This window comes from Gymnoscopelus microlampas (genome assembly GCF_963454915.1).
Source record: "Gymnoscopelus microlampas genome assembly, chromosome: 13".
In the NCBI taxonomy this organism is placed as follows: domain Eukaryota; kingdom Metazoa; phylum Chordata; class Actinopteri; order Myctophiformes; family Myctophidae; genus Gymnoscopelus; species Gymnoscopelus microlampas.
In genome coordinates, this window is record NC_139950.1 from 21,586,648 (window position 1) to 21,612,672 (window position 26,025).

A 26,025-nucleotide genomic window follows, 5' to 3' on the forward strand; every position below is an offset into this window, starting at 1 on the left:
TGATGCAACCCTTCGGACTGCGTGCACACGCACATGTCCACATCTATCAACGTGTTGAAATCAGGGGCATACACAGTACATAAATCAGTGAGTGTGTTTTTAAAGAAGCTCGGCTGCAGAGAGCCCATGTGGATGAGTGGTTCAGTTCAATGTCAACCCCAGGAAATACAGGGATTAGCAACAGGCAGGGAGAGTGCTCATTGTGTGAGGATGTGTCTGTAAATGTAGAGGGAGAGTGTGTGTGTGTGTGTGTGTGTGTGTGTGTGTGTGTGTGTGTGTGTGTGTGTGTGTGTGTGTGTGTGTGTGTGTGTGTGTGTGTGTTTGTTTTCATATCAACGGTTGGGGGAGTTGTTCCCATTCCCTGTTCCATCTAGGGACTGGCTGGTACATGCTGAGCCAGGAGTTGTAGATTTAAAGACCCAAATGCAATTAGCCTGCTTCCTTTCCCTGGTCTGGGCAAGCAGATGGCTGGGGCCCGCCCGGACCCACTCTTTGAGAGATTCACAGCCTTTTACTGGTGTACACTCAACCACACACAATACACCTGTATGGTGTAGTGTGATACTCTAGCATCTAGCTGATATTATTAACTAGATAGTTCTGGTGAGAGAGCAGGAAGAGATGACACTTTGATGGGACGCATGGCTGTTGTTGACTGACAACAATTAGGTGTTTCAGGGACCCTGACTTTGTCTTTACATGGTGCTCTCAAACATTTAGCCCGGCTTGCTGAGAGTACAACTGCTCTACTGTGTAAGGTAGGTCTACCATCACTGTGGCTCGGTATGGCTCGGTGTTTCAGTAACCTATCCTAGCTCACGTTCTGGTTATTAAGGTAATGTTAAGAGTAGACAGCAAAACCACATTTGGTGATAAGGTGATTATTAACACGCTAGCATGGACCAATACCCATGATCATTGAATTGAATACACATGACTTGCAGAGACCTAAATGGGATACAATCACTGCCTGGCATAATATTGCAAATATCTCATTTAGGTTTCTCATAATTGGGATCAGCTTGTTTGTGTTATTGAAAACAAGATATAAACTGACACAAACATAAACAAAACAAAAAAAGATAGCAGTATTGAAATCACATGCAAGAGTGGTTTAAAAAGCTAAACAAATCCAACAACACAGCTGAACCGGTGCGGACATTGTGTGCTGTGGCGTGTGCACGGCGAAGAGACCCAATGTTGGCAAAACTTCAATGAACATTGCCCCCAGCGTGACAAATCTTTCCCCAATGGTCACTCACTGGTATCCTTGCTCCAGGTCTTTCAGCAAACACTGTGTCTTTGTTTCATACCCTCTGTGTGTGTGTGTGTGTGTGTGTGTGTGTGTAGCCTGCTGAATCAACCACAGAGGCTCACAGCTATGCTCAGAAAATGTGGCGTGCCTGCATTCCTTCCCGTAGCCTCACCTGCAGAGTGGGGGAGGGACACTAGGCAACAGCCACTGAAGCAAACAGCCTCGGATGGTCAGTGGTCACTCGGTACGTGCTTGTGGGAAGAAGAACAGTCATAACACTACAGCTAGAAAAATCAACAGAACCACTATACATATATGCTGTAACACAAAGTAAAAACCAGCTCCAATGAGTGTAGTTGTCATCAGTGATGGAAGAAGCACTCAAATGTTTTACTTAAGTAAAAGTATCAATACCGTAATAGTAGAAATGCTCTGTTATTAGTGAAAGTCCGTTATTCAATATGTACCTGAGTAAAAGTACAAAAGCATTGGCATCAAAATATACTTAAAGTACCAAAAGTAAAAGTGCATAAAGTCCCATTACACAAGTTTTCAAATGTATAAAATTCCTTTTGAAAACAGCAGATCTACAAGCTCACAACATGGCGCACCGTGACGCATTGCTTGTAGATTGGCTATTTTCAAATAGCCAAAGTATATATAGGGCTGAAGTGGTTAATGTATGTTTTGTAATAATAATCAAAATCAACAAAGTAACTAGTACTCAAGTTTTCAAATAATTGCAGTGGAGTAAAAAGTACAATATTTGCCTCTGAGATGTAGTGGAGTAGAAGTATTGAAAAATGGAAATACTCCAGTAAAGTAAAAGTACCTCAAAATTGTACTTACGTACAGTACTTGAGTAAACATACTTAGTTACTTTCCACCACTGGCTGTCAGCCTTGAGAAAGTAAGGCCACACATTTCATGCTAACTGTATAAACCAGCCTTGACATTTAGTCACTATCTTTGCGCCACTTTATGGTCCAAAGGAAACAGGCTGGAGAGCCATGAAATGTCCAGCTGTGTACAAAGCCAGGCCAGAGGTATGAAATGAGAGCAGGGGTGGGGGAAGGGACTAGTCCCACTGTCCCACAGCTGAACCTCAATGGTGAAAGCATCTGATTGGGAGGAGATATGGAGGGCATGAGGGTCATCTGATCTTCACTGGCCCACTAAGCTGTGCTGCACATCCAGGTTATGCAATGGCCATGCACACCACACTCCTATTTATGACGCACGGGTTACAAATCAACACTTGTGACATGGTTGCTACTGAATGATGTTTCGAAAGGAGGGACGAGGGAGGGACTGGAGGCTCACAGAGCCATGTTAGACAGAGCGTTAATGGACCATACCAGTCATATACATAATATGTGTAATGACTATGTCTAACCCTAACTATAAATAAATAATATGTGTATGTCTAACCCTAACCCTATAACCGAAATAAAGTAACCAAAAACCCAACAGAAACTAACAGATTTCACGGATTTCGGCGCGCGGCCGATCCCCAGCCTTCCCAATTGTCAAGCTCACCCGCCGCCTATGTCAGTACCTGTGACAACAGGTGATGATGTCATAGTACAGTACATACAGTGGTACCCGCTGACAATGGGTACTGATGTCATAGTAGTACAGTCTTACCCGCTGACAATTGGGTACCGCACTAGTATCTTAACCACATGAACCCAGTTCTCCGGCAAATATTCGGCAAAATGAGCTGATGTATAGGCCATAACGTTTTGCAACGAAATGTGTTGAGCTTGTAGATGGTCTATTTTATTTATACTAGCAGACCGAATACAGAGCCTTGGGGGATCCCTGTCAACTAAGTATGTAAGATGTAAGTGCAAACACCTCAACATGACAAAAAACTTACCACACTTCATCATGCTATTCTGATATTAGATTTGGCATATTCATGTACTACCTAAATGACAAACTCCCAAGTAAGAACAACATCAGAATAGCATTTTCATGAAGTGTGGTAAGTTTCGCATGATTTCAAGGTCTTTAAGATTGTTTTGGGAGGCATAAAACTGGAATAACAATTATGAATAGGCCAATATATCTCAATAACAGAAAAAAGAAATCGGTTTTGAGGAATCAAACCCTATCAAAGAAAGTGACCCACTTAATAATCCTGTGGTATGGCCTGTCAACTGGAACTTTTTTCCACCTTATGTGTAATCATGCACATACCTGCCGCTATGTGGACCTACCAATGTGTTAACACTTTAGCACCTCATGCTTAACCTCATGTAGTGTATCTGCTGGTTTTATGCTATGCGTATAGATGCACATATGTAGAAATCCTGATCTTTTTGATGTTCTCTTTGACATGCTTATTTCATGTTTGATTCTCCTCTCCTCCATCCTTTTTCCTCTTCTCACTTTCTGGAAAACAACAAAATGGAGCTTACGTAATAAACCTAACAATTAACATGGTATATTTTGCATTATAGTTTATATCCGTGTGCCTCGGCAAGTGGATGGTGCTCATTATTCCAGTATTAGGGGTTCCATTGGCCACCTACTGTACAATTGTATGCTCACAATGCCCCAGTACTGGGTATTGTAATGACTGCTGGATAAAAGCAGCCACCAACTGATTATGGAATCCCAGTTCAGGACAAAAATATGAAAAGAAGTTAACAGCATCACATTTATGCTGTAAATACGCTACATTTGGGTTAAACCCTTTCAAAAAGTCAATGGTTTAAACCTGTATATAATCAAGTTGTTACTAAACCTTAAGCATGTGTAATCAGAGGAAAGTGACCCGAGAGAAAGTAGAGCACTTTAGAGCTTGAGTTACAACCTGAATCAGACCCGGGAGCCACGTCTAGACACATCTACGCCTGGTGCTTTACAGATTAAATATGCAAGCCTGTAATTCCTAATTTATGCTCTGTCATACAGTGTCGTGGAACAAAAACAGCAGATCTATGAGCTCACAAAGCATCGTGGATGCTACGAGTTGTGAGCTTCTAGAGCAGCTGCTATTTTGGTCCACGATGCCATCGTACAACAAAGTATAAATCAAGCTTTAAATTGACATCATCATTCGGACAAGAGAAAAAATAGGAGCCAACGTGTTTTTTTCCAAAGACTATAGCTTTATTTATACTTCATTAGCCGACGGTGTTGCTTGCAGACAAACAATACCATCGTACTACGGAGTATAAATAAGGATTAAAACATAGGCCTACCTTGGAGGACTTAGTGGAGTGGAGCACAATAATAAACCTGGTCATTTCCTAATCAGTTATCATTGGATCCAGTTGAGTAAGGAAATATTCAGTGGGGGTTTGTGGGCAGGTTGTCAGCATAAGCTGCGTAGGAGAAAGACAAAGAGACATTATTCAGATGTTCCCTCCCACACATATTGGGTAAAAAATAAATAGATCAGTGTCCAGGTGTGGAAAATGTGAGTAACAAAAAAAGAAAAAAAAACAGAACAAAAGGAACATGTTGAAACCATGTGCCTTTTTTCTATTATTGCTCACCGTAGATGACTCTCTTAAATTTAGCATCTTAATCAATTAAAAAGGGATAGTTCACCCAAAACATTACTTATTTTCTATCAATTCTATAAATTCATGTAGATTGTTTTGTTTTTGTCGCATTCCTGAGACAATCATTTGATGACCGGTGGAAAGATGCTAATGTCCCCAGCAGTCTCCTACAGGAGCCGACGGCATTCAGATTATTGGTTTAGGAATGCGACAAAAACAAAAAAATCTCCATGAATTCAAGTCTCCATGGGGTGTGTAATAGATAGAAAAAAGGTCATTATGGGGGTGAACTATCCCTATATACACGTCGCTGTACGGCAAACACGGTTAACAAAACTGCCGAACAACAAGTACTACCTACTGCTGATCTACTTTTGAAAATGTTTCACTATTTTTGACAATATGACATTCCCAAAACAGGCACGCCAGGGTTTAAGTGGTCACAAAAAAAAAAAACTCAAATAATTGAACTGGACTGCAAATAAGAGAACATAAAGAATAATAGTAGCAGAGTGACTACATAACAGCAGCAAGATTATTGCTTGTATATTTTTTTATTTTATGTACAGTACATGTAAAAAAACAAAACAAAAAAGTAGCCAATAACATTGACCAATATGGGCAACAGTAGATAGCCAAGTTGCTCATACAAGGGAATAGCCTGACAAATGTTTCCCCTCAAAAAACATAGTTAGGAGGGTGGGGGGGGCTTGTACAGTACTCCTCCTTACAGCCTCCTAGCTTGTTAAGAGTCTCAACAAAACAGCCACACCATTGACCATCATAATGACAGGAGATTAGACCTTTCCAAAACACGCTCCGCCCTCAAGACAATCGATGGGTTAGTTTTCCATACAACTGACCATTTCGGCAGGTTTGCAGATGACCCAAGTCTGAGCAAAAATATTTTCAGACAACGAAACAAGAAAGGAGACAGGCCAATTAGACTGTGTGCAATCTGCAGTGTTTTGAAGACAGACTGGTAGGCTATGCTAGGTTAGCCATGCTCTCTGCCTTTTCTGCCCCCCCCCCCCCCCTCCCCAACCATTCCTCATTCCAACAGTGCTGCTTTCAACACAAAGGTCATTAAAGGCCAGATTCGCAGGCTGCTCATGACTCAATAACTGCTGGCTGCAGCTACTCGCCGGCTTGCTCACCCGAAACCTTCACTTCTGCTCTGTCTGCAGTTGAATTCACAGTATTCTTACAGCATTTTTGTCAAAGGTTACTAATAAAGCTTTAACTGACGATGCATAGGGGGGTCTTTGACACATTATTTGTCCCATTTTTCTTTTACTCCAGTGGAAACATTTAAATGTGGATTCATGTAGTGTGTTTGTAGTGGATACGTTGACAAAGACAGACACACCCAGGTCAAATGCAAGAATACAGTGTACACAACCACCCACAAAAAGGTATCCGGTCTCCCCGAATCACACAATAAAGTAAAAGAAAAAAAACGGAAAGAAAAAAGGAGTTTTCTTTTTCCTTACAAGGCCATGGATAGTCAACCATGACACTTTTGTACTCCCCCCGCTGCCTATCACGGCTGTATCTTCAGCTAGTATTTTTCGGACAGTGAGCTTACAGCAGGCCACCAAGGTACAGATAAAGTGCTTTTTCTTAAAACGTGACGCATTAAATAATTAAAGTGAGTAGAAATTATTTTCAAGGACAAGGGGGGGGAAGGAAGTGGGTGGGAAATCTTTTGCCAACCCATGTCACACTTCTAAAGAGTCTCCTAAATATATAAAACATAATAATAATAATAAATGGAAGAGAAACAACATGATGGGTTTTGTTTGGAGAGAACAGGGGTCCTTATAAATAAATCCATATATCCACAGAGTGACACTGAAGGCTACATAATGAGGATGGAACAGTGCTTATTTGATTGACAGACAGTCTCTGGATGGAGCAGTTTCACATTTCTTTTTCTTCAGATATGGAAAGTAGGAAGATTCATACTAAGACTTTTTCAAACCACGGAAAAACATCTCGGCCTGTTCAGCAATGATCACATGGGGGATGGGTGGGGGCGTGGGGGGGGTGTCGGCTGAAGATGGCACTGGGATCTTCTCATTGGGCAAGTCAGAACTCACTGTACCCAATTGGTGTCGAGGACCGTACTTGACAGCAGCATATTGGGAAGATTTTTGCGGGTTTGTTGTAGAAAGGTGGACGTAACGTATAATAATAAACTGTTACAGATAATAAATACATTCGGTTTCCTGTAGTGTCGCTATTCAGCTCTATTGAAATATGGTTAAACCTAGAAAATAAAAAAGGAGGAATAGTTCAGTTCTTAGTAGACCATGAGATACCTCAAACTGGCCCTTTTTGCTCCCTTATGCAGTCTAAACAACACTCCGCCTTGGTGGCCATTTTCCTCCAGCCTTGTGGGAAAAAAAAGCGGCATATAAATAGTAGCCGTGGCAACCGCACGTACTCTCTCCTGGGATTTGATGACAGAGTCGAGTTCAGAAAAACCTCGGAGAATTCACTTCAGCCCTCAACCTCTGCAGACAAGAGAAAGAAACGACAAAGTGAGAGGGGGAGAGAGAAGAGAAAATGCAAAGTAATGCCTAAGGCCTGATTTATACCTACATTCGCGTGGCAGCGTTGTACCCCTAAAATAGCGGATCTACAAGCTCACAACGTTGTGAGCTTGTAGACTGGCTATTTAGGTGTGCGACACGATGCGCAATTAAATATAAATCAGGCGTGAGAGCAAACAGCAGTCAGATCATGTAGGGTTATTTGAATTTCAGATATGAGTCTAGACAAAGAAATGGGGGGAAAGGTGTGCCTGTTGAGCATTTGTTGATACTTTACTCTGAAGATTATGGGACATTATGAATTCAAGTCAAGAGGTTTCAGGGGCAATAGCATGCAATTCAGCTATTTCCCTGCCTGTTGAAACCTCTGTGTTGCTGACAGGGAAGAAAATGGGTTTTCCCCAAATGAGAATCTGGAAAAAAAAACACCAAATATGGACTTAATTTGCTAACCAGATATATGCTATAACAAGTTGGGTGTGCTCTGTACATCCACATTGCCCTTGAGCCTATACCAGAGTAAACAGAGAGTGTGGGAGCCGCCTGTCCGTGCCATATCACTTGGAGACAATATTTAACCTTTGAGTGCATGTTAAGAGACTGCTGCTTGGCTACCTAGGGTCAACAAGCCAGGAAACCTGGGCAACGAGCTTAGCAAAGTCTACATATCTCCCAGTGACTTTCTTTAGATACGTTTGGTGTTTGAAGGCACAACTGTAGAGTACGTTTTTTTTATGGGCTTGCATGTCATGTTAATGTCCTCACCCTGCTGTAGCAGCATTGTTAATTTGTTTACTGGGAAACATCATGGTTTCGGAATTTTGCTGACAAGCTACAAGCGTATCACTGTAGTACGCAGTTCATAACATTTGTATTTAATCTTGTTATGTTAGCTGTGGTCACACAAGCCTTTGTCATTTTAATCTGAATCAATCCGATGTACAGTACAGTAGCACTAAATAAAATTAATGATCAGAGGTGACCTATCTATATGCTTCACAGTAAGCAATCAGAAAGGTTTCTGACTAATCTAACACTCCACCTTGAGAAACCTTTTGAAAAACATGGACCTGCGTTGAGTGCTTTGGCAGATTGTAGCATTATTGGTTCACTAGTCACTACCTTGCTTTCTACTTAAGTGTTTTAATCAGAATGTACTAATCCTGCAGTTGTTAAACAGAAGCAGGTGAGCCCAGACAAAGTTTACAGCAGGTGCCCCATATCAAAACACATCGCCAATGTGTACTTGAACCCATTAAGACCTGAGGCGATTCTTAAAAATGTTTTCTAAATCCTAACAGTTTTTTGAAAAAAAAACATTTTTTCCCCAAAGTTTATCAAAAATAGCAGATCTACAAGCTCATAGCGTGGCACTCGGTGCCACGCTATGAGCTTGTATATCTGCTATTTTTGAATAGCCAAAGAAATCTAAAGTGACACAGATGCGTTCCAGGTCTTCTTAATGTAGAGGTGATTTTTCTTCTAATCATGCAAGTCACGGATGTCTAGTACAGACTAGGGAGTTGCGTGTGAACATGCGCAAAAAGAGTATAGATATTTGCTCTATTGCTCTGCTACGGTGTAGACTAATGGGGATCTTAACAAACAATAAACATTAGAAAGTAACTGGGAGGAGCGTTTTCATTCATCATGATTTTCACTATGATCGAAACGAAATTTACGTTCAATTCAGTGAATCAAAATTAAAAGCAGGATCGCGATTCTTTCTGTTAATCATGCATGCACAGGTCCAAGGGAAGCCACAAGGCTGTTAATATGTAAACTTTTTATTATTCTAGATTCTCATTTGTTATTTATAAATGTTATAATTCAAATAAATGTTACTTATTGAGTGTTTTTCTTTACAAATCAAGACTCAATAGCATAAATGAATAATGATATGGCCATCAGTGCTGAAAGAAATTACGTTTTAAACATCAAAAATCGAATAGGATCAAAATTTAGTTTAAAAAAAGATGGATTAGGCAAATCGTGACACCCCAAGTTGTCATGTCCGTCAGACTTCATCTGTCGAATGGATTATAAAAGATCATGGAGTAGAATAATCTTCAACTGGCTGATGTTTTCAGTCTAGCAGATGTACAATAATCACTCAGTCTAATCAGATATTTAAACACTGCATGCATCTGTGTCTTAACTATGCCTCTGAAAAAACACTTACAGGTAAAGCAACACACACTGTAAGACATCTATGAAATTGAAATTAAATGTGCATTATTAGGACGGACCTACGTTTCACAGTGGGAGAGCAGTGAGGTAACCTCAGGGCCCATGTGACCCACGGCCTTGGCGGCCTCCAGGATGGCCCTGCGGTACATCCCTTTCTTCTTGCGATTAAAGTGTGACCTGAAGAGCTCTCTGAAGGGAGACAGTTTGGCGACGGACAGTTGGGAGGTGGTGGGCGAGCCGAACCATGCCACCTTAGCCTCGGGCCACTGGCCCTCGCAGCTCGCCGTCTCCTGCTTGCGGCTGCCGCTGATATTAAGTACGCGTGCGGGCCACCAGGGGAAACCGTGGATCTTTCCCCACACAATGTCTCCCACCGCCACCGCGTGGCCCTCCTCTGTCACACACTTGGTCATACTGCGCGTGTGCAGCCGTACTGTGATCGGTGGCACCGTCTTGCAGACGTCCTGCGACGAGGGCACAGAGGATGAGGACACAGAGATGTCCTCCCCGGGCGCCAGGTCGCACAGCTCAGGAGAGGTGCCGTCCGAGCTGCAGGACTTGGACTCGTCCAGGCTGTCGCTGCTGCACACGGACAAGCTGGAGGAGTCTGCCTTGCGCTTGCGAAAGTTGATGAGCAGGGTCAGGTCGCCGTGGCCCCCGTCGGCCTCCTCCACTGAACTCTCCGACCACAGATCTAGGGAGTTCTTCCCCTCCCCTGAGTCCTCCGAGTGGGGGAGGCAGGGGCCTGGCGCCCGGGGGCTCCCGACAAGTCCGGCCTCGTACTCCTCACCGTCCCTCTGAGGTGGCCTCAAGCGGATCTTTGGTGAGGGCAGACCCTGGCCCAAGGTGGTGAAGGGCCTGGTCAGTTTGAGTTTAGGAATGGACACCGTGAGGCCCGACCTAGTGGCATCCAGGATGTGCCGCTGCTCCTTGGTGGGCTCGGCAGGCACCTTGCCGTTCTCCCCAAAGCCATTTTGCACCAGCTGCTTGGGACAGAATGGCTTGACCGAGCCGTGGACCCGTGCGGGGATCTTAATGACCTCCCCCTTGCCCTGCGGCGTGCTGTAGGAGATCTTTATGACAGGACTGTGAGGGATCACATCGCCACCGGGGAACTTCTCCCCCTCAGCCTCTCCTCGCTTTTCCTTCCTGAGGCGTTTGCTGTCAAAGCCTGTGCCGTTCTCTCGCCTCTTGGCGGCCCTCCGGAGCATGGCCTCTTTCTTCGCAACCTTGGCAGAACTGTCCTTGGCCTCGTCGCCATCACTCTGGGGCGCATTCTCCTTCCTGGAGGCCTTGGTGTTGCTCATGCCGTCTTTGCTGTCCTCGTCGCTGTTGTTCAGCGTGTTTTTGCACTTTTCACACAGCACCTGCCGCGGCCGCAGGCGGATGGTGCTCATAGTCATGCGGCCAGGCTCCCGAGTTCGCCTCTTCCTTCTCTTAATTGGTCGCGGAGGGGGCTGAGGTACCCATTGGCTGTAACTGTGACGCACCCATAAGGGCCGAGGGAAGGGGGCTCCTTCAAAATAAGGAGGGTAAGGATTCTGTCCAGCTGGCACTGGCGTGGGCACGGGGCATGGAAGAGGTGTATCATTTTCAGGAAGCGTATTTTCATCCTTTGGTCTGTAGGAAGGGTGACTTGGAAATTCTGAAACTGGCTCCTCGCTCAGAACTTCATGGATTTCACAAGCCGGTGTGGGTATGGGGTAATCCCTTTGTTGCGTTGTGACATCTGGTAGACAGAACAGCCCGGTCCTATGATGGAGGAAGAAAACAAACAAACCAAACAACAATAATCAGAAACTAAATAGCAATAGGCCATTCACTGCAATATTAGGATGAAGCTCACAAGACAGCAAACTGGTCACACAAACATTCTGGTTATGCATGACAGGCATTTCTCAAATTCTTTAGTTAAGCGATTTCCTCCACAAGGAAATTGTTGTTCTGCACTTCTTGCATCTGACCCTGCTGAAACACTTTGGGCCACATAATCCAAATCAACCTCCTAATGTTGCAACCAACTAAAACATACATTTTAGTGGCAAAGCTGCTCAAAATCATTCCTGACAGGGGAGAAACCCTACTTTTCTATTTTCTTTTGTTCTGACTGGGCACACTGTCACTGTGGCACATTGCTCTCTTTCACGATCACCTGTATGCTGACTGCTGGGAATTATTTTTATGTAGTATTTATGCCAATTCCTAATCCCCCCCCCCCCCCCCCCCTCCCATCAGGTGTATAGTCCCTGTCACGGATTACCCCTAATTACCCCTACAGCTGGTCTTAGGGAGGGTAGACAACCACGTGTATCCTCTGCTCCGATACACATTAATCGGCAGCTGCTTCCTTTCACCTGATAGTGAGTAGTTTCACCGAGAGGCCTTAATGCATGCGGAGGAACACGCTATACATATCTCAGTAAAGCACCCTGTTTAACACAGGTGTCCTGACCAACCTGTAGGAGTCACTAGTGCAGACACAGAGATCACCCTCCCCAACTGGCTTCCCATGCGCGTACACAGGGGCCAATTTTGTTTGTTGGAGTGGGCACAGTGGGCAGTCAAGCGCCGGATGTACTGTGGAGGATTCAAATCCCAGTCTCCACGGTGGTTGGCAAGAACTTTACCCCTGTGCCACCCGGACACCCATGCTGAGCATTCTTTAAATGCATGTGTGTGGTTTGGGACACACAGCAGCAGTCTGGCTGTTAGTCTACATTGCTGCCAGAGGCATACTTTACGTATTTGTTTAAAGAAAAAAGAAAGCTAGTTTGATCTGTGTCTGCTTATAGCATGTTCCTCCAGTGTGGGACGAGTGGGACCTGCAGACTAGTCCCATGGAATAATGACCCTCTGAAGTGGTTCGGCAGGCAAGCAGTAGCAACATGGCTGTGTTGCTGTTTAGTCAAGTGACTGCAGACAAAGAGGCTACAGGATGCCCAGGAGCAGCCCCCCCCCTACACACGTGTGTGTGTGTGTGTGTGTGTGTGTGTGTGTGTGTGTGTGTGTGTGTGTGTGTGTGTGTGTGTGTGTGTGTGTGTGTGTGTGTGTGTGTGTGTGTGTGTGTGTGTGTGTCAAACACACACACACACACACACACACACACACACACACACACACAGACACACACACACACACCTGACTGAACAACAACAATCTCATGAATCACTTGGGATTTGGAGATGTACGGAGAGAGCCAGGAGATTTCAGTTTGTTTTCCCCAACCACGTCTACTGTGGGCCTGTGTGTCATGACTTTATTAATTAGGTCACATTTGGGGAGCACATTTCCTGCCCCCAACAGATTAGTAATTGGCAGGCACCTCTCAATAATAGTCTCACTGTGAGACTCGCTCTGAGACCTTTTTCATGTGTCTCTAAAAGCAGGCGAAACTGGCCATGGCCATGATTGACACAGCGCAGAAGGGGCTGTTTGTGACGAAGGACAGAGAGTCCTGGGCCAGTCACGAAACAAGGACACAGCACTTGTATTGCCCGGCCGTTGACTCAATATACTGTTGCCATTTCATGTTGTGTACACTACAACTAAATGCGAAGATCGGACCGAACGATATGCCAAAAATGGTGACATGAAAACCTGCAGGAGACAATGACGGGAAACCTATCTCATGTACAGAAAAGGAAGAGGCAGTCAAATTCTGTCAGTGACGAGGCCTAAAATATAGGCCTGTTTAAAGTTATTCATAGGCCTGTTTCCTTCATTTAGAAAGGGTTATTCCCAGGACGGCCCCTGCTCTCACATGAAAAACCATCTAAGCATACTAAAGAGGAAAGCTGGGCAGATTCTGCACATCTAAAAATAGGCTAAACCCAGTGGCTTTGAAGGTGCACTATACTAAGAGGAACACCAAGGCTAATACATGTGACTGTATTTGTGGTGTGACACACACTGAAGAGGTGTAAAGAATACCTAAAATAAATCAATAATGACAATGATTGATAATGACAATGGCTTTAATAAGAAACTCATGACTATGAGCTTGATCACAATAGTGGTGATGTCTTGTACCAAGAAAGATCTCCCTGAAGTCAGACAAAGCCCATGATAGCCACTAGATCTGACTGGATGCCTCAGGAAAGGGTATATTGTTTAACATTCAATTAAAAGTGTTCCCTTTTCTTGCAATGTCCCTTCTTTGCCCATTGCTTATAAGGTTCAACTATGCCTGGGTCTGTGGTTTATTTCTACTCCATTTAGCAGCTGTAAATCAATATAATGTGAATTGTGACATGGTATATAAAGGGAGATGATATGCAATGTATGCAATTTAAAAACAATCTGGATGGATGAATAAATAAAACAAAGGCATATGTGATGCACAGTGGTATTCAGACAAGGCCTATATTTTATGTTGTAGCTGGTCTGAAACTCTGAATTTGATTTGGCTAACAATGAGCTATAGATGAACTCAATGACATTGGCTATTGTTCAGTGAAGTCAGTGAAATGTATATTTATAGAGGGCCACTGGCTTCACTAGTACTATACAACACTTGCATAGTATTGTACATTTGCCTGTGACTAAATGTTTCAATGAATTAAATACACAGGACCCCAATGGAAACAAGCCATAGTGCTTTCTTGGGTTCAAGCCTTTTGGCATTGCATTTGTATTACACTCACTGTACTTTCTGTGCTTGTTTTGGCAAACTGTTAATTATGTATTCAGTCGAACACCCTCGCAATGACACTTTTTTTTTGTTTAAAATCGCATAATTGACTAAAATGTGAATGTATTCCATAGACAGGGTAGCTTTTCTGTTAGCCAACCTAGCTATAGCAGGTTGGCTAACAGAAAAGCTACCCTGTCAGTTGCAATACATTTACAGTCTTTTGTATGAAGGCCCACTTAGCTAGCTAACTAGCTAGCTTTGACTTGTTAGCATCCAAGATTAGCCGTTAGCTAACGTTAGCATATTAGCCGTTTATTTTTTTATATGCAAAATAAATCCCAAGAGAATCCACTCACTTTTTCTGGCAATCAAGTAATATCCCCGTGAAGCTCCTCTCCAGATAGGTGAGAGTCACCACCAGCGTGTCGTTGAGTATCTGATCGATGGTGACAGGGACCCGAGAGCCGGCCCGCAGCTCCTCCTCGGCCACAGCAGCCTCCATGTTTTCCTGGGGTGAAGTGTCCGGCCTGGCGGTGCTCGATCCCGGCCAAGGGAGCCACGGTCGCGTCGGTCGGGCAAAAATCCTAACTCCCTTCTCTTTTTAGAGCACGGTGAGGCTACACCAGGGCATGGAATGACGCCATCATGATCGCCCCCACCACCAAGTCAATTACAACAGTTCTGTTCTAGCCACTGGTGACATCACGCACAGACAGTGTGCGAGGAGCTAAAAAGCTTTTCGAGATAAGGCCTACCCTTCTGTCTCACACTGGGAATAATGTGCTACTAGTATTCATTGAGACCAGCAATGGTGTTATGGCCTCTATATCAAAAAGCCTCAACATCTGCTAGTGAGAGAGAGTGGTCTCATGACGCCTTTCTAGACTGGTCAGCATATTCATATATCTTTCAGTAGCCTACATCTTTGTGCTTTATAACAGTGTTTTTTCCCCTCCAACCCTTTTCGTATCAAGGGCCATTGTTTATTCGGCATTTGAGCCGCGGACCACCGTTTGATGAGATTTAGGTCTCTGACCCAAAACTTGGAATATTTTGTTATCGTTGGATAAAGATTTTGTCCACAATTCCATGCTGTATTGATGTTGGTACCATTAGGAGATAATAACAGTTGATCAAAATAACAATTCTTCTACATTCTCAAATTGTTGTGTAGACTGTTGTAAATTAAGTCATGTGCATATGTTTAACAATAATTTAACTCTTGAGAGAGTACAATGAAGGGTTATTAAGAGTAAGGGTACATTTGGTTTTATTTTACACTCTCAAGAGTTAAAGATCTAATAGGGTCCATTAGGTTACCAACTCTCCATCATTTAGCTGGGGTCCACCTGAAAGCCCCTCAAGGACCACTACTGGTTAAGAACCACTAGACAGGTCAGCATATTCATATACCTCAGTCATTGTCATTTTATAGTTTGTCCCCTTTGTGCTTTATAAGGTGCTGCATAGACCCATATATTACTGTCAGAATTAACTATTTCTGTAAATATTTAATCATATTTTAAACATTATGTAAAATATGTAAATAGGCCAATACAGCACAAAAGTGACCATAATCATTTGGGTGCACCATGTTGAGTGCAATATTTTAAGTAGTTTACATGTACTCAGATTAGGTTGATAAATTCCATGTCTGGTTAAACTAAAGCCAAGATGAACAAACTGAATAGCATGCAGTGATATGTTTGTTAAGCCTACTGTAGATATTTTGCACAGTCTTAAACTGTACAAATTTGTTTGCTTAACATTGCCTTCACATTGAAAGATAGATTTAAAGATATGATAAGATGGATAAGCATATTGTCACATTTTAGAAAACACAAATCAAAACAATGTGATTGTGTAACAACCTTGAGGTTTTTACTTTAGTATTTTTGTGAATATTGTAATGGATGTGAAAGACACAGTTCAACATTCATGTTACAACATTAAAATGGCAGGCAGGACACACAGATCCTGTTCACTAACTAGGTATCTCCCATGAAGGCACTAGGCAGTGAATCGATATTCAAAATCTCTCTTCTGCTTCCTCTCCAAAAGCTCTGATTGTAGCTTCTTTGTCTGTCAATCACAAAAAAAGAGTTCAGTTCATTAAAAAAGGGGGGGGGGGGGGAAGTATATTATGGTGCATAAGGATGATTTATTTCCCCCCCTTTTTTCCCACTTTTATATGGCACAACGTACCTCTTCCATGTCTTGCTTTGCAGCTGTGATCTGCTCTTCCACTGTGCCTATAGGATGTCCACATCTCTCCTGCATCATCTGGACATGGCTTTGGATCCGCTGTTCCAGTTCCAAATCCCGGGCCGCTCTAGGAGGGTCACACAGGGTAATGGTAAAATGTCACATTTTACATTTTGAAACAATGCTGCAGTCTCATTGCTTAGGTTCAATCTGCTGCTGATGTTCTGGCTGATGGAATGGTAACCTTCTATTTAACTATTCCACATCCATATAGGGTGGTGGTGGCCTGATCATCAGGTCACCACTAGGTTAGATAGATAGATAGATAGATAGATAGATAGATAGATAGATAGATAGATAGATAGATACATAGATAGGTAGATAGATAGATAGATAGACAGATAGATAGATAGATAGATAGATAGATGCCTTTATTGATCCCGCGGGGGGAAACCAGTCGCACAGAGGCAGCACAGCAGTTAAGAGTTACAGAGTTAGAAGGTAAAGAGTAAGTAAATAAAGTACTGTCGTATACAGCAATACAAGGCAAGAAAAAGGAAAACAAGAAGCGCTGTCAAAACAGAACAACAGTATACAATAGTATAAACCTATAGGGGAGCAAGCCTGCTGGACAATTAGTTATTAAATATATAGATGAAGATTTAAATGTTTGAGGTGTTGTTTCTAGTGGTGCTTACCACATAGTATTGACAGAAATCTGGGTATTTCACTGGACAAATATGGCTCAAAAAGAACAAAGAAAATTCCTGATACCATAGATGATTGTGCTGCCTCTATCTTACCACTAGGTGTCTCTAGTGTTCCATTTCAATGGGCCACAGCACCACAGTAAATAGGTGAGTGAAGTGTGCCATTGACTTCACAATTGATCTGTGCATTTTCAGTCTGATTAGACAACGCCGTTGTCCCCATATCATCTGCACACAGTATATATGACAGTATGTACTGTGTTTCTAATTGGTGCTGAATGTTTATACAGAATTGGATAGACCAATTATTTGTTTACTAACATTGAGCCTGGACGCACAGGTGATTGTTTCACGCAATCAATTCCCAACCTGTTTCGGGGTGCACTGGTTTCAGCACACCCCAACCCCCTCTTGTGTGTGTTGGCTAGTGAGACGCGTCCTAACGAGACCTGATATAATGGGTTTCGTTGCGCGCATACTGGCTGCACGCAGCCAGTATGACGTCGTCTGTTAAGGGGTCTATATGTTTCGTCTACAACAGTGGTTCCCAAATTGTTGTCTAACTCAACAGTAAACAAACCAACATACAGTATAGGTGTATACAGGGTATCTGCACATTTCTTAAGTTACAATTTAATTACTTTTAAGACCTTTTTAACACCAAATTGGCCAAATTGTCAAATATTACATAAGAAAGAGGCAAACATTGTGAAAGTTGCCGATCTACAAGCCGTTCTACAAGCTCACAACGCCTAGCACTGCGAGGCGTTGTGAGCTTGTTCTGCTTTTTCACAATATTTATCTGTGGAACCGAGTCAAACTAAATGTAATGCCTACAAATCCAAGTGCTTGTCAGGGTGGGGGTCCCCAGTTCAAATATGATTATTTTGGGGGTTCGCGGACTGAAAAGTTTGGGAACCCTTGGTCTACAACACATCTTGCACTGTCCCTTTGCAGTGTATTCGAGGTCAGGCTGGCCCTGTGTCAGCATGCACCGTGTTACTAGCAGTGTATTCAAGGTCATGTTGGCCTTATGTCAGCAGGCACGGTTACTTTGCAGGCTGTTAATTTCTCTGACAAATGACACCAAGATAAATTCCTGAGTGTTTATTGCACGTGGCAAAATAAGTTACACTTATTCTTATTTTAAAGAAATGATTCACAGGCGTTCGGGTGGTGCAGTGGTAAAGTGCCTGCCCACCACCACGGAGGTTGTGGGTTCGAAATCCACCGTGGTGTATCCGGCTTTGTCGAGCACCTATACGAACACAATTGGCCCGTATTCGGGGGAGGGTAGCCGGGCGGGGAGGGTGATATCACTGCACGGAATCCTACAGGCTGGGGTGTCTCCTGTCAGCAGGGAGTGTTTGGCAGGAGGAGTAGAACGAAGGCTCTACAGTATGTCCTGCCGGTGGGGGCTCTTCACCGGCAGGCGAATCAGTAGGATACAACAGCAGTGATAACACACAAATGTCTGTGGGGAGGAATTAATTGGCATAAACACTAAATTGAGGCGGAAAAGGGGTAAAAAGCAACAAAAAAAATGATTCAGAAGTCACTGGGGATGTGGGCCTGTGCTGAGTCTATACTAAAGTTGCAGCCTGTAGTTGTAGCAGCCATGTGATCACCATTTACCTGGCCTCTTCAAGCTCCCTCTGGGACATAAAGGACTTCTGTATCCTCTGGGCAGGATTGTGGCCAGCATGATGTGTCTCTGAATGCTGCAGCAGAAAAAAAACTTTTATAGTATAACAACATGTGTGTGTGTGTGTGTGTGTGTGTGTGTGTGTGTGTGTGTGTGTGTGTGTTTAGTTGCTATCGGTGTATGACAGGTATTTTCAGTCAAAGTTCACATGGTTGAAGTTTGTAAAAGCACAAATATTGTGGGATATTCTGTGTGTGTGCACATAACTGCAGGTACACATATAAATACTTAACATTCACCTGTGGTTGTCTGTGTACATAATGTATCTGTGAATGTCTATTTACTTGTACTTTACTGAAGTGGCTTAACTTTGACTATATGCTGCTGGAGGATAACTGATGGTGTACTCCTGTATATTTGATGCACAGAGAACTGGGCCCATTCCCCCAAACTGCACAGTAATTAATGTTATATAAAATATTCAAATGCATTCAAAGGTTTTGCTACATCTGAAACAAACTATTCTCTGGCGGTCTCACATTTTAGCGATTGAGTTAACTTGTTGTGACAAACGCTGTACTGCTTAGTAATGACTCCTGTGTGATTTTATTTAACTAGAGGTTCGGGCCGCTATGCGGCCGGCCCTCACACGCGCACCGCCGATCCGACCAAGATGTCTGAGTCATAGTGTCGGGGGCTTTGTCAGAGTACCTGTTGTACCCGTCTGTCTGTGTCCCTTTTATGCCCATTATGGAGATCTCTGTATCTGTCTGTCTTCGTGTGTCCCTTTTATGCCCATATATGGAGTGCCCTGATGTCATATTATGAAATCAGGCACCACACTCCCTCAAACCCTTGCCAGATGTCAAGTCGGTTGGTCCCATACAGTATATGCATATGACCATGGGCATAGCGGTCAGATCTGTAGCTCAGTACAACCGGATCTCCATATATGCCTATATACGGTATGGGTATATCTATAGTTATAGTTATGTCTGAGTCATAGTGACATGCCTATATATGGGTGGTTTTGTTTATGGTTATGTCTGAGTCAGAGTGACGGGGCCGTAGCCAATTTTAATATAGGATAGGATGATTTATACTTGTTCCAGAGCTTGTTTGTGTTTTCTCGCTCATAATAATGTGTTGGTTTCTCATAATAGTGGCAGTGGTGGCGAGGGAAATCCTTCAGATCATTTGGCCTTGGGGAATTCTAATACGTTTTACAAATATAAATACAGATATATGAATTTGCACGGAATGCCCACGTAGCAAAATGGCCCAGTTCCCTTGCATTCCACTCCATCACTACTCTCTGTTGTTGCCTCAGACATAATAATGTTCAACTGAGTATATCTGGGTGTCAAGAATTGAAACACATAAATAGTCCTTAGCGTAATCTATATCTTCTCTTGTGCCAATTCTAATATCCACTCTTCATGAGCTAAGTCAAATGTGTTATATCTTATACAGTACATTTCTTTGTTAGTATGGTTGGCCATACAGAGGTGGTGCTATGCTACCCCCTTGTGTTTAGTAAGTGCACTCCAAAAACATTTAAGCGATGTTGAAATTTGGTAGTTGCAGTTTGCATATCCGGTCTAGAGTGGAGAGCAAACAAATTGAACTAAATTTCCACTCCTATCAGAGAGTGCACAAGCTTCAGTGAGAGTGCACCATTATGGCTCAAGGCAAACCAATGTGATCATTGTATGGAACCAACTGTTCTTTAACATGGAACATGATCTATATAGCTAATAAACAAACAAACATATACAAATAAAATAATGTAAATAATAAAGAGCAGAGGCACAGTTTAGATAAGCTCACGTACTTCCTCTCTCCTGTGTCTTTCATGTCTCTCCTTCTTGAGCTCCAAGACCTTCCTGTCTTGCTGCATCACCTTTGTATGTTTGCGCCATTCCTGAAGAAACTCCTCGTCTCTATGGAAAAAGAACGATCAGTCAGGATGCATGGATATCAGTGCATTAGAATGCAATTGGGTCTCATCATAAAGATCCAGCACATAATATTGATCCCTGACTTTCTGGCAGTTCATCAAATGCCAATTAGACACAATACACCCCTTGGAGTTTCTTTCTCCACTCTGGCATTGCGTGTACACAGTAAAATCATCAGGATTTTATAGTGTAGGATAAATATTGTGTGCAATTCTAACACGACTAACTAACACGATTCAGCGATGATTAATAATGTCAACGTGCAGTTGATTGAGTACTGTATGCACTGAAATAAGATTTATACAGACAACTCCAGACACTTACTTTCTTTTCTGTTCCAAAATAGCCTGTTTCACTTTCAGCTCTTTCATCGCAGCCAGTCTCCTTTCCTCTGACCTCATGCCGTGCTGGATGTCAAATGGGTGGCGCTCGGGAATTATGTTGGCCCTTGTAATCTCTTTTTTTCTGACAAGTAAATCGAAACAAAATGCTTTATTTTTTATTGTTCACTAGAGCTCCAAGTCCCTGTGGAGGAGAGGCTGGGAGAATTTTTATGACTACAATAGCTCTCCTCTGCCGAGAATATCATTAAAGAAGTTCTATGTTATCCGTGTCCAAACATCTCCCCTCGCAAACAAATCCCAAACCTCAGCACTAAAGTTCTCAATTGAATCAAAACACATTTACCACCCTCCAACTGTAGATAAATCTATCATTATGTGTTCACTTAATTTGATCACTCCAGGAGGACGATATGATAGGGAACTTGGGGGGAATGTGTAATGTTGCAAATAGCGCTGTTTGTTTTTCCAAACAGGCTGAACACTCAAAACGACCTTGTTAATTACAATACTTGTTTTGTATATACAGTACACTGTACTATAAATTATCAGTAGAGATGCAAATTGATTATACAAATGAGATGAACCAGGGGGGGAGGGACAATCTCAGCCAGGAAATTGTTATTCACAGCACATGCACATCAGAACCACACACCATACATTCACCATGTTTGTGTATCTCAGCAAATCATATTTTCTTCCACTTTTACTATAAATATTTACCTACCTTTGGATAATGGCCAGGGGATTTGACTCACGGTTTCCATCACCCTGTGCTGCCCTGGGCTGCTGTGCTGAGGGTAGAATGGATTCTCCATAGCCCAACTCGGCTCTGTCCATGAGAATCATCCTGTGTTTGAGATCCCTGAACTTCTGGAGTTCATTTTCATCCACAGCCTCCTCACTCAGGTCCATGCTGGACCCCACCAGCTCTGATAACTGGAGTTTTTCCACAAGGGGCATGTCTGCCAGAAAAACAACAGGACAGCTTCCAATCACACCCAGGGGTACGTTAGAGGAAGAAACCACACTTTTTTGGGAGCTAGAGGACACTGGCTATGACCTGCCTATAGTTTTACGAATTGATAAGTGTCTACAAATAATTGATTTCCCAACAAGACAGGTTTACCACTTATATTTAGAGAAAGAGAGGGGGGGGGGGCTTTACAAGCCTCAGAGATGCAGAATAGGCCACATTACCCTCTGCAATTGTGAAAAGTCGTGCACTGGTAACAGATCATTCACTGAGTAGACGTGACAACATTCTCAACACATACTCACACCTACACATAATGATCACACATTCAGAATATATATTTAAGAACTGGTTATCTGTACTGTATGTCTGGTGTCTGAGTGCATGTTATGCAGTGTCCGATTGCACTATTGTGAGTTCTGTATGCACTTATCTTTCCAGTAGTCCTGTATTCATTGTTAATTATTAAGTGGATGTCACAGGTGCCACGGCAAATTCCTTAAATATTATTCCATACATAACCTTACATGGCATTGAAGTGCTTTCTGCTTCTGAACTATTTGTACAATATGATGAGTGATGCTGAAATAGGGTAAACATATTGTATAAATTGCCAGCATTGACAGGTTGATGGCAAAACAGAATGTAAAGCTGTAGTGAACAGAAGCCTCGCAAGTCTACTGTGACAGGTCAATCACTAAGGATATGCTCTGAGGAAATAAAAAGAGTCCAATGAATGTTGGTGCATTTATGTAGACCTAGTGCTGAGCACACCACACGCAACAAGCTCAGAGATTGCTCCCCAGGGAAGAGGGGCCTCTTTTTTTTTATAACCTTGTAGACAATAAGATAAATGGGCCGACTGTGGCGTTTGTCTTTTCTCAATGTGCAACAGCAGCTCTTCCTGTCTCTGCCTGCTCATGAATTTATACTTTGTCTTACCATGGTGTTGTTCCTCACAAATAGTAGATCTACATGTGCACACCGTATAGCATTACAACACATTGTGAGCTTGTAGATCAGCTTTTTTTGGCGAGTGACACCATCTTACCACAAAGTATAAACCAGGCTAAGATGATTAGCTATGGACAGTGCTTGAAGACAGAGAACACCCATTAGGAGCCCACAGGTGATCGATCATTTTCATCTGGCTAAAATAATTGCAGTGTTGTATAGCAGCAGGGGAAAGGGGGGGGGGGGTCAGGCGACTGGCATGCACTGTCTCCAAGGGAACAGAATCACACCACTGAAGTGGAACCAGGGCAACAAGCTATTTTTGTGACCACCCTCCCTTTTCTTATGCTAAAGGAGCAGATGTCTAGGACGCATACAGAGGCCACGTGCATACCCAACGCTGCATCGTACAAGTTCGGGTGAGAGATTTTCATTTCATTCACCTGAATGAGATTTCCATACGTGTACTGATCGCTCAGCCATAGCACTCCTCAAGAACTGCAGAATGCTCTGGACCCCCTCCTGCACAATGACCGGTGGTGGGAACCTGATGGGGCAATTCCTCAGGTTCAGAGCTTTCAGGGTCATCACATTACCTAGGAAGTGGAAAAAAATATGTATTATTACCTCGTTTGCTACTTTTAAAATGGCACATGGAGTAGATATAAAAGACATGTATCAATGAGCAGTACTGAAACAAAGAAAACAATAAAAAAAACAATATTAGTTTGAATCAGATATGAGGTGAAATCACTACAGGTAGAGGTGACTGAACTTAACTCACCCAGCTCCAGTGGAAGTTCAGAAATAGGATTTCCTTCCAGCAGCAATGTTTTCAGAGATCTGAATGAACCATTTAGAGAGATTAAATCAATACAGTAGATTTACTTACGTAAATGAGTAGTAGAGCTAAGTGGCAGAATTTCCCATTTTTTGCAAGAAACAAATAAACATATATATATATTAACCTTCTTCGGATCTCAAATGATCTTTGATTACACACTTTTACAGTTCTTGAGGTAGTGTTAAGTTATTTTGAAAGCAGATACTAAATGGTTGAACCCTCCTTTAAGAGAGCAGCAAGACTCCTAATGACGCTTTTCCACTGGACGCTCAACTCGACTCTACTCGCTTTTGGTACCAGGTACTTTGTTTTCCACTGCAGATACTACTCTCTCAGTGTACCTGGTCATCATAGCAACATCCAACCCACAAGTCTGTAGGAGAGCACCAAAGGACAATAGTGAATTGTCTGGAAATGGCCTCTATACAGTCCAATATTTTTTTTAAATTATTGATTCATTTCACATTGGCTAGTTTAGAATCTTGTTAACAATGTTCGGGAGCTTCCATACAGTTCTAAGGGAATTGTGGCTAAATTATACAATGCTAGTGATGATTGTCTTTGACCAATCAGTAGTCCAAAACGTCCACTCACTTTTTTTCACCATGTCACTTTATTTCACTTTGTAATTAAATATATTTATATTTGCAACCAAAAAGCCTCAACCTTCTTCTGTTAGTGTGAAAGCCTTATCTGTTGTTTATGGACTTGAATGCTGGCCACTCGCACCTGGTACTAGCTTTGGTAAGCCATGAGTTTTTAGAGCGCAAACTTTTCTACTTTATTGCCTTTGGTATCGCCTCAGCTCGCTTGGAACCTCGATGGAGGTGATACCCAAATAAGTATCAGATACCATGTACTATCCACAACTTTTTCCAGATGGCAAACCAAAAAAGGCAAGTCGAGTCGAGTCAAGTGGAAAGTTTGGCCAAGGGGTAGCTCTAGAGGAAAGGCTATGGGGTCAACAAAATCAGTAGGGTTCATTCTCTTGGGTGCATGAAGTTTCACATGAAATTCCATGGTAATCCAGCCAGTAGTTTGGAGATATCTTGTTTGGGACCAGTGTTGAAAGAAATAATGAGTTTGCCTATATCAAATACTCTGCAGGTGACACAGAAACACTGACCTTTGAAGACAAGCAGTAGATAAGAAACAGGTCTGGAATAACAATACAATATCACATGTTATTTTTTAAAAAGGGAAAAGGAGTGGTTTACCTGAGAAAACCAATTTTCATAGGAAGGGATGAAATGTGATTATTTCTGAGGTCCAGCCATACCAGGTTGGGCAAACTGGTGAACATCGAATCTGGGAGAGTGACTATCTGATTGCCTTCAAGATATAAATTCTGACATAAAAAAAAGTGATATATAATTTATGATCCAGTGAAGAAAAATACTTAGAAATTCAAATATATATTGTACGATAATAACAATAACATCTACTATTAACAGCCAATTGATATCACAACAGGTGGGGAGAAGTATAGATCAATGAATGAAGTTCAAACTGACCTTTAGCGAGCCATTTTTCAAAATACTTTCTGCAACGTCTTTCAACTTTGTTCTGCTTAAAAACACTGTCTCTGGTGCAACACATTTCTCAGGTGGCAGGTGAAGTGTCTGGGAATTTACAACACTGTCCTCACAATCAAGGCTCAAATGCAGATCAGGAGCTTCTTCTGTCTGTGGGAAGGACATTGCAGATATGATATTTGTGATGCAGCAGTATAATGTATTATCAGTGGTGTAAAGTAACTAAGTACATGTACTCAAGTACTGTACTTAAGTACACTTTTCAGTACTTTTACTTCTACTCAACGACATCTCAAAGGCAAATAATGTACTTTTTACTCCACTACAATTATTAGAAACCTTTGGTTACTAGTTACTTAAGTTTGTAGGTTTTGATTATTATTACAAAACATCCATTAATCACTTCGAAGTTCCGCCCTATATATACTTGAGCTATTTGAAAATAGACGATCTACAAGCTCACAACGCGTTGCGTGAGCTTGTAGATCTGCTATTTTCAAAAGATTTGTATGAATCGGAAAACAAATTTGTTACTCAAGTAAATGTTTTATACCAAACTTGTACATTAGGGTATTGATACTTTTACTTGTAACAAATAAGGTGAGTAGGCTACTTCATATTATGAATTTTCATCATTCCGTGTCCATTTGTCAAGTGTCATTTTCAGTCATATCAGCTCCCACAGTGCCTAGAGCTA

The 26,025-nt window shown here is 42.4% G+C and overlaps 2 protein-coding genes across 3 annotated transcripts; both read right to left on the bottom strand.

Moving 5' to 3' along the window:
• Positions 1–5,317: 5,317 nt before the first annotated feature.
• pwwp2b (PWWP domain containing 2B) lies at positions 5,318–14,946 on the bottom strand. 2 transcript variants are annotated; one of them, XM_084076781.1, is made up of 3 exons: positions 14,514–14,946; positions 9,588–11,276; positions 5,318–7,295 (listed from the first exon to the last, which is right to left on the bottom strand). In XM_084076781.1, the coding sequence occupies exons 1-3, from the start codon at positions 14,657–14,659 to the stop codon at positions 7,289–7,291; spliced, it is 1,842 nt and encodes a 613-aa protein (XP_083932907.1). In that variant the 5' UTR covers positions 14,660–14,946; the 3' UTR covers positions 5,318–7,288. The 2 variants fall into 2 exon arrangements, with proteins under 2 accessions (XP_083932907.1, XP_083932908.1); XM_084076782.1 differs by having other exon boundaries at positions 9,584–11,276; positions 14,514–14,675.
• A 1,221-nt stretch (positions 14,947–16,167) lies between these two features.
• Positions 16,168–25,399, bottom strand: LOC311059165 (leucine-rich repeat-containing protein 27-like; the record flags this gene model as incomplete). Its single annotated transcript, XM_084076848.1, has 10 exons — positions 25,308–25,399; positions 25,011–25,141; positions 23,734–23,792; positions 23,393–23,545; positions 21,747–21,984; positions 21,003–21,143; positions 20,552–20,660; positions 18,708–18,793; positions 16,363–16,489; positions 16,168–16,239 (listed from the first exon to the last, which is right to left on the bottom strand). Exons 2-10 carry the CDS (start codon positions 25,094–25,096, stop codon positions 16,168–16,170), a joined length of 1,071 nt encoding a protein of 356 aa, XP_083932974.1. The 5' UTR covers positions 25,097–25,141; positions 25,308–25,399.
• Positions 25,400–26,025: the final 626 nt, after the last annotated feature.

Excerpts from the sequence above, each read along its gene's own strand:
- pwwp2b (XM_084076781.1), bottom strand. The coding sequence starts at position 14,659 with ATGGAGGCTGCTGTGGCCGAGGAGGAGCTGCGGGCCGGCTCTCGGGTC. Across the intron at positions 11,277-14,513 it reads TTACTTGATTGCCAGAAAAA|GACCGGGCTGTTCTGTCTAC; the intron begins GTGAGTGGATTC and ends CCTCCATCATAG.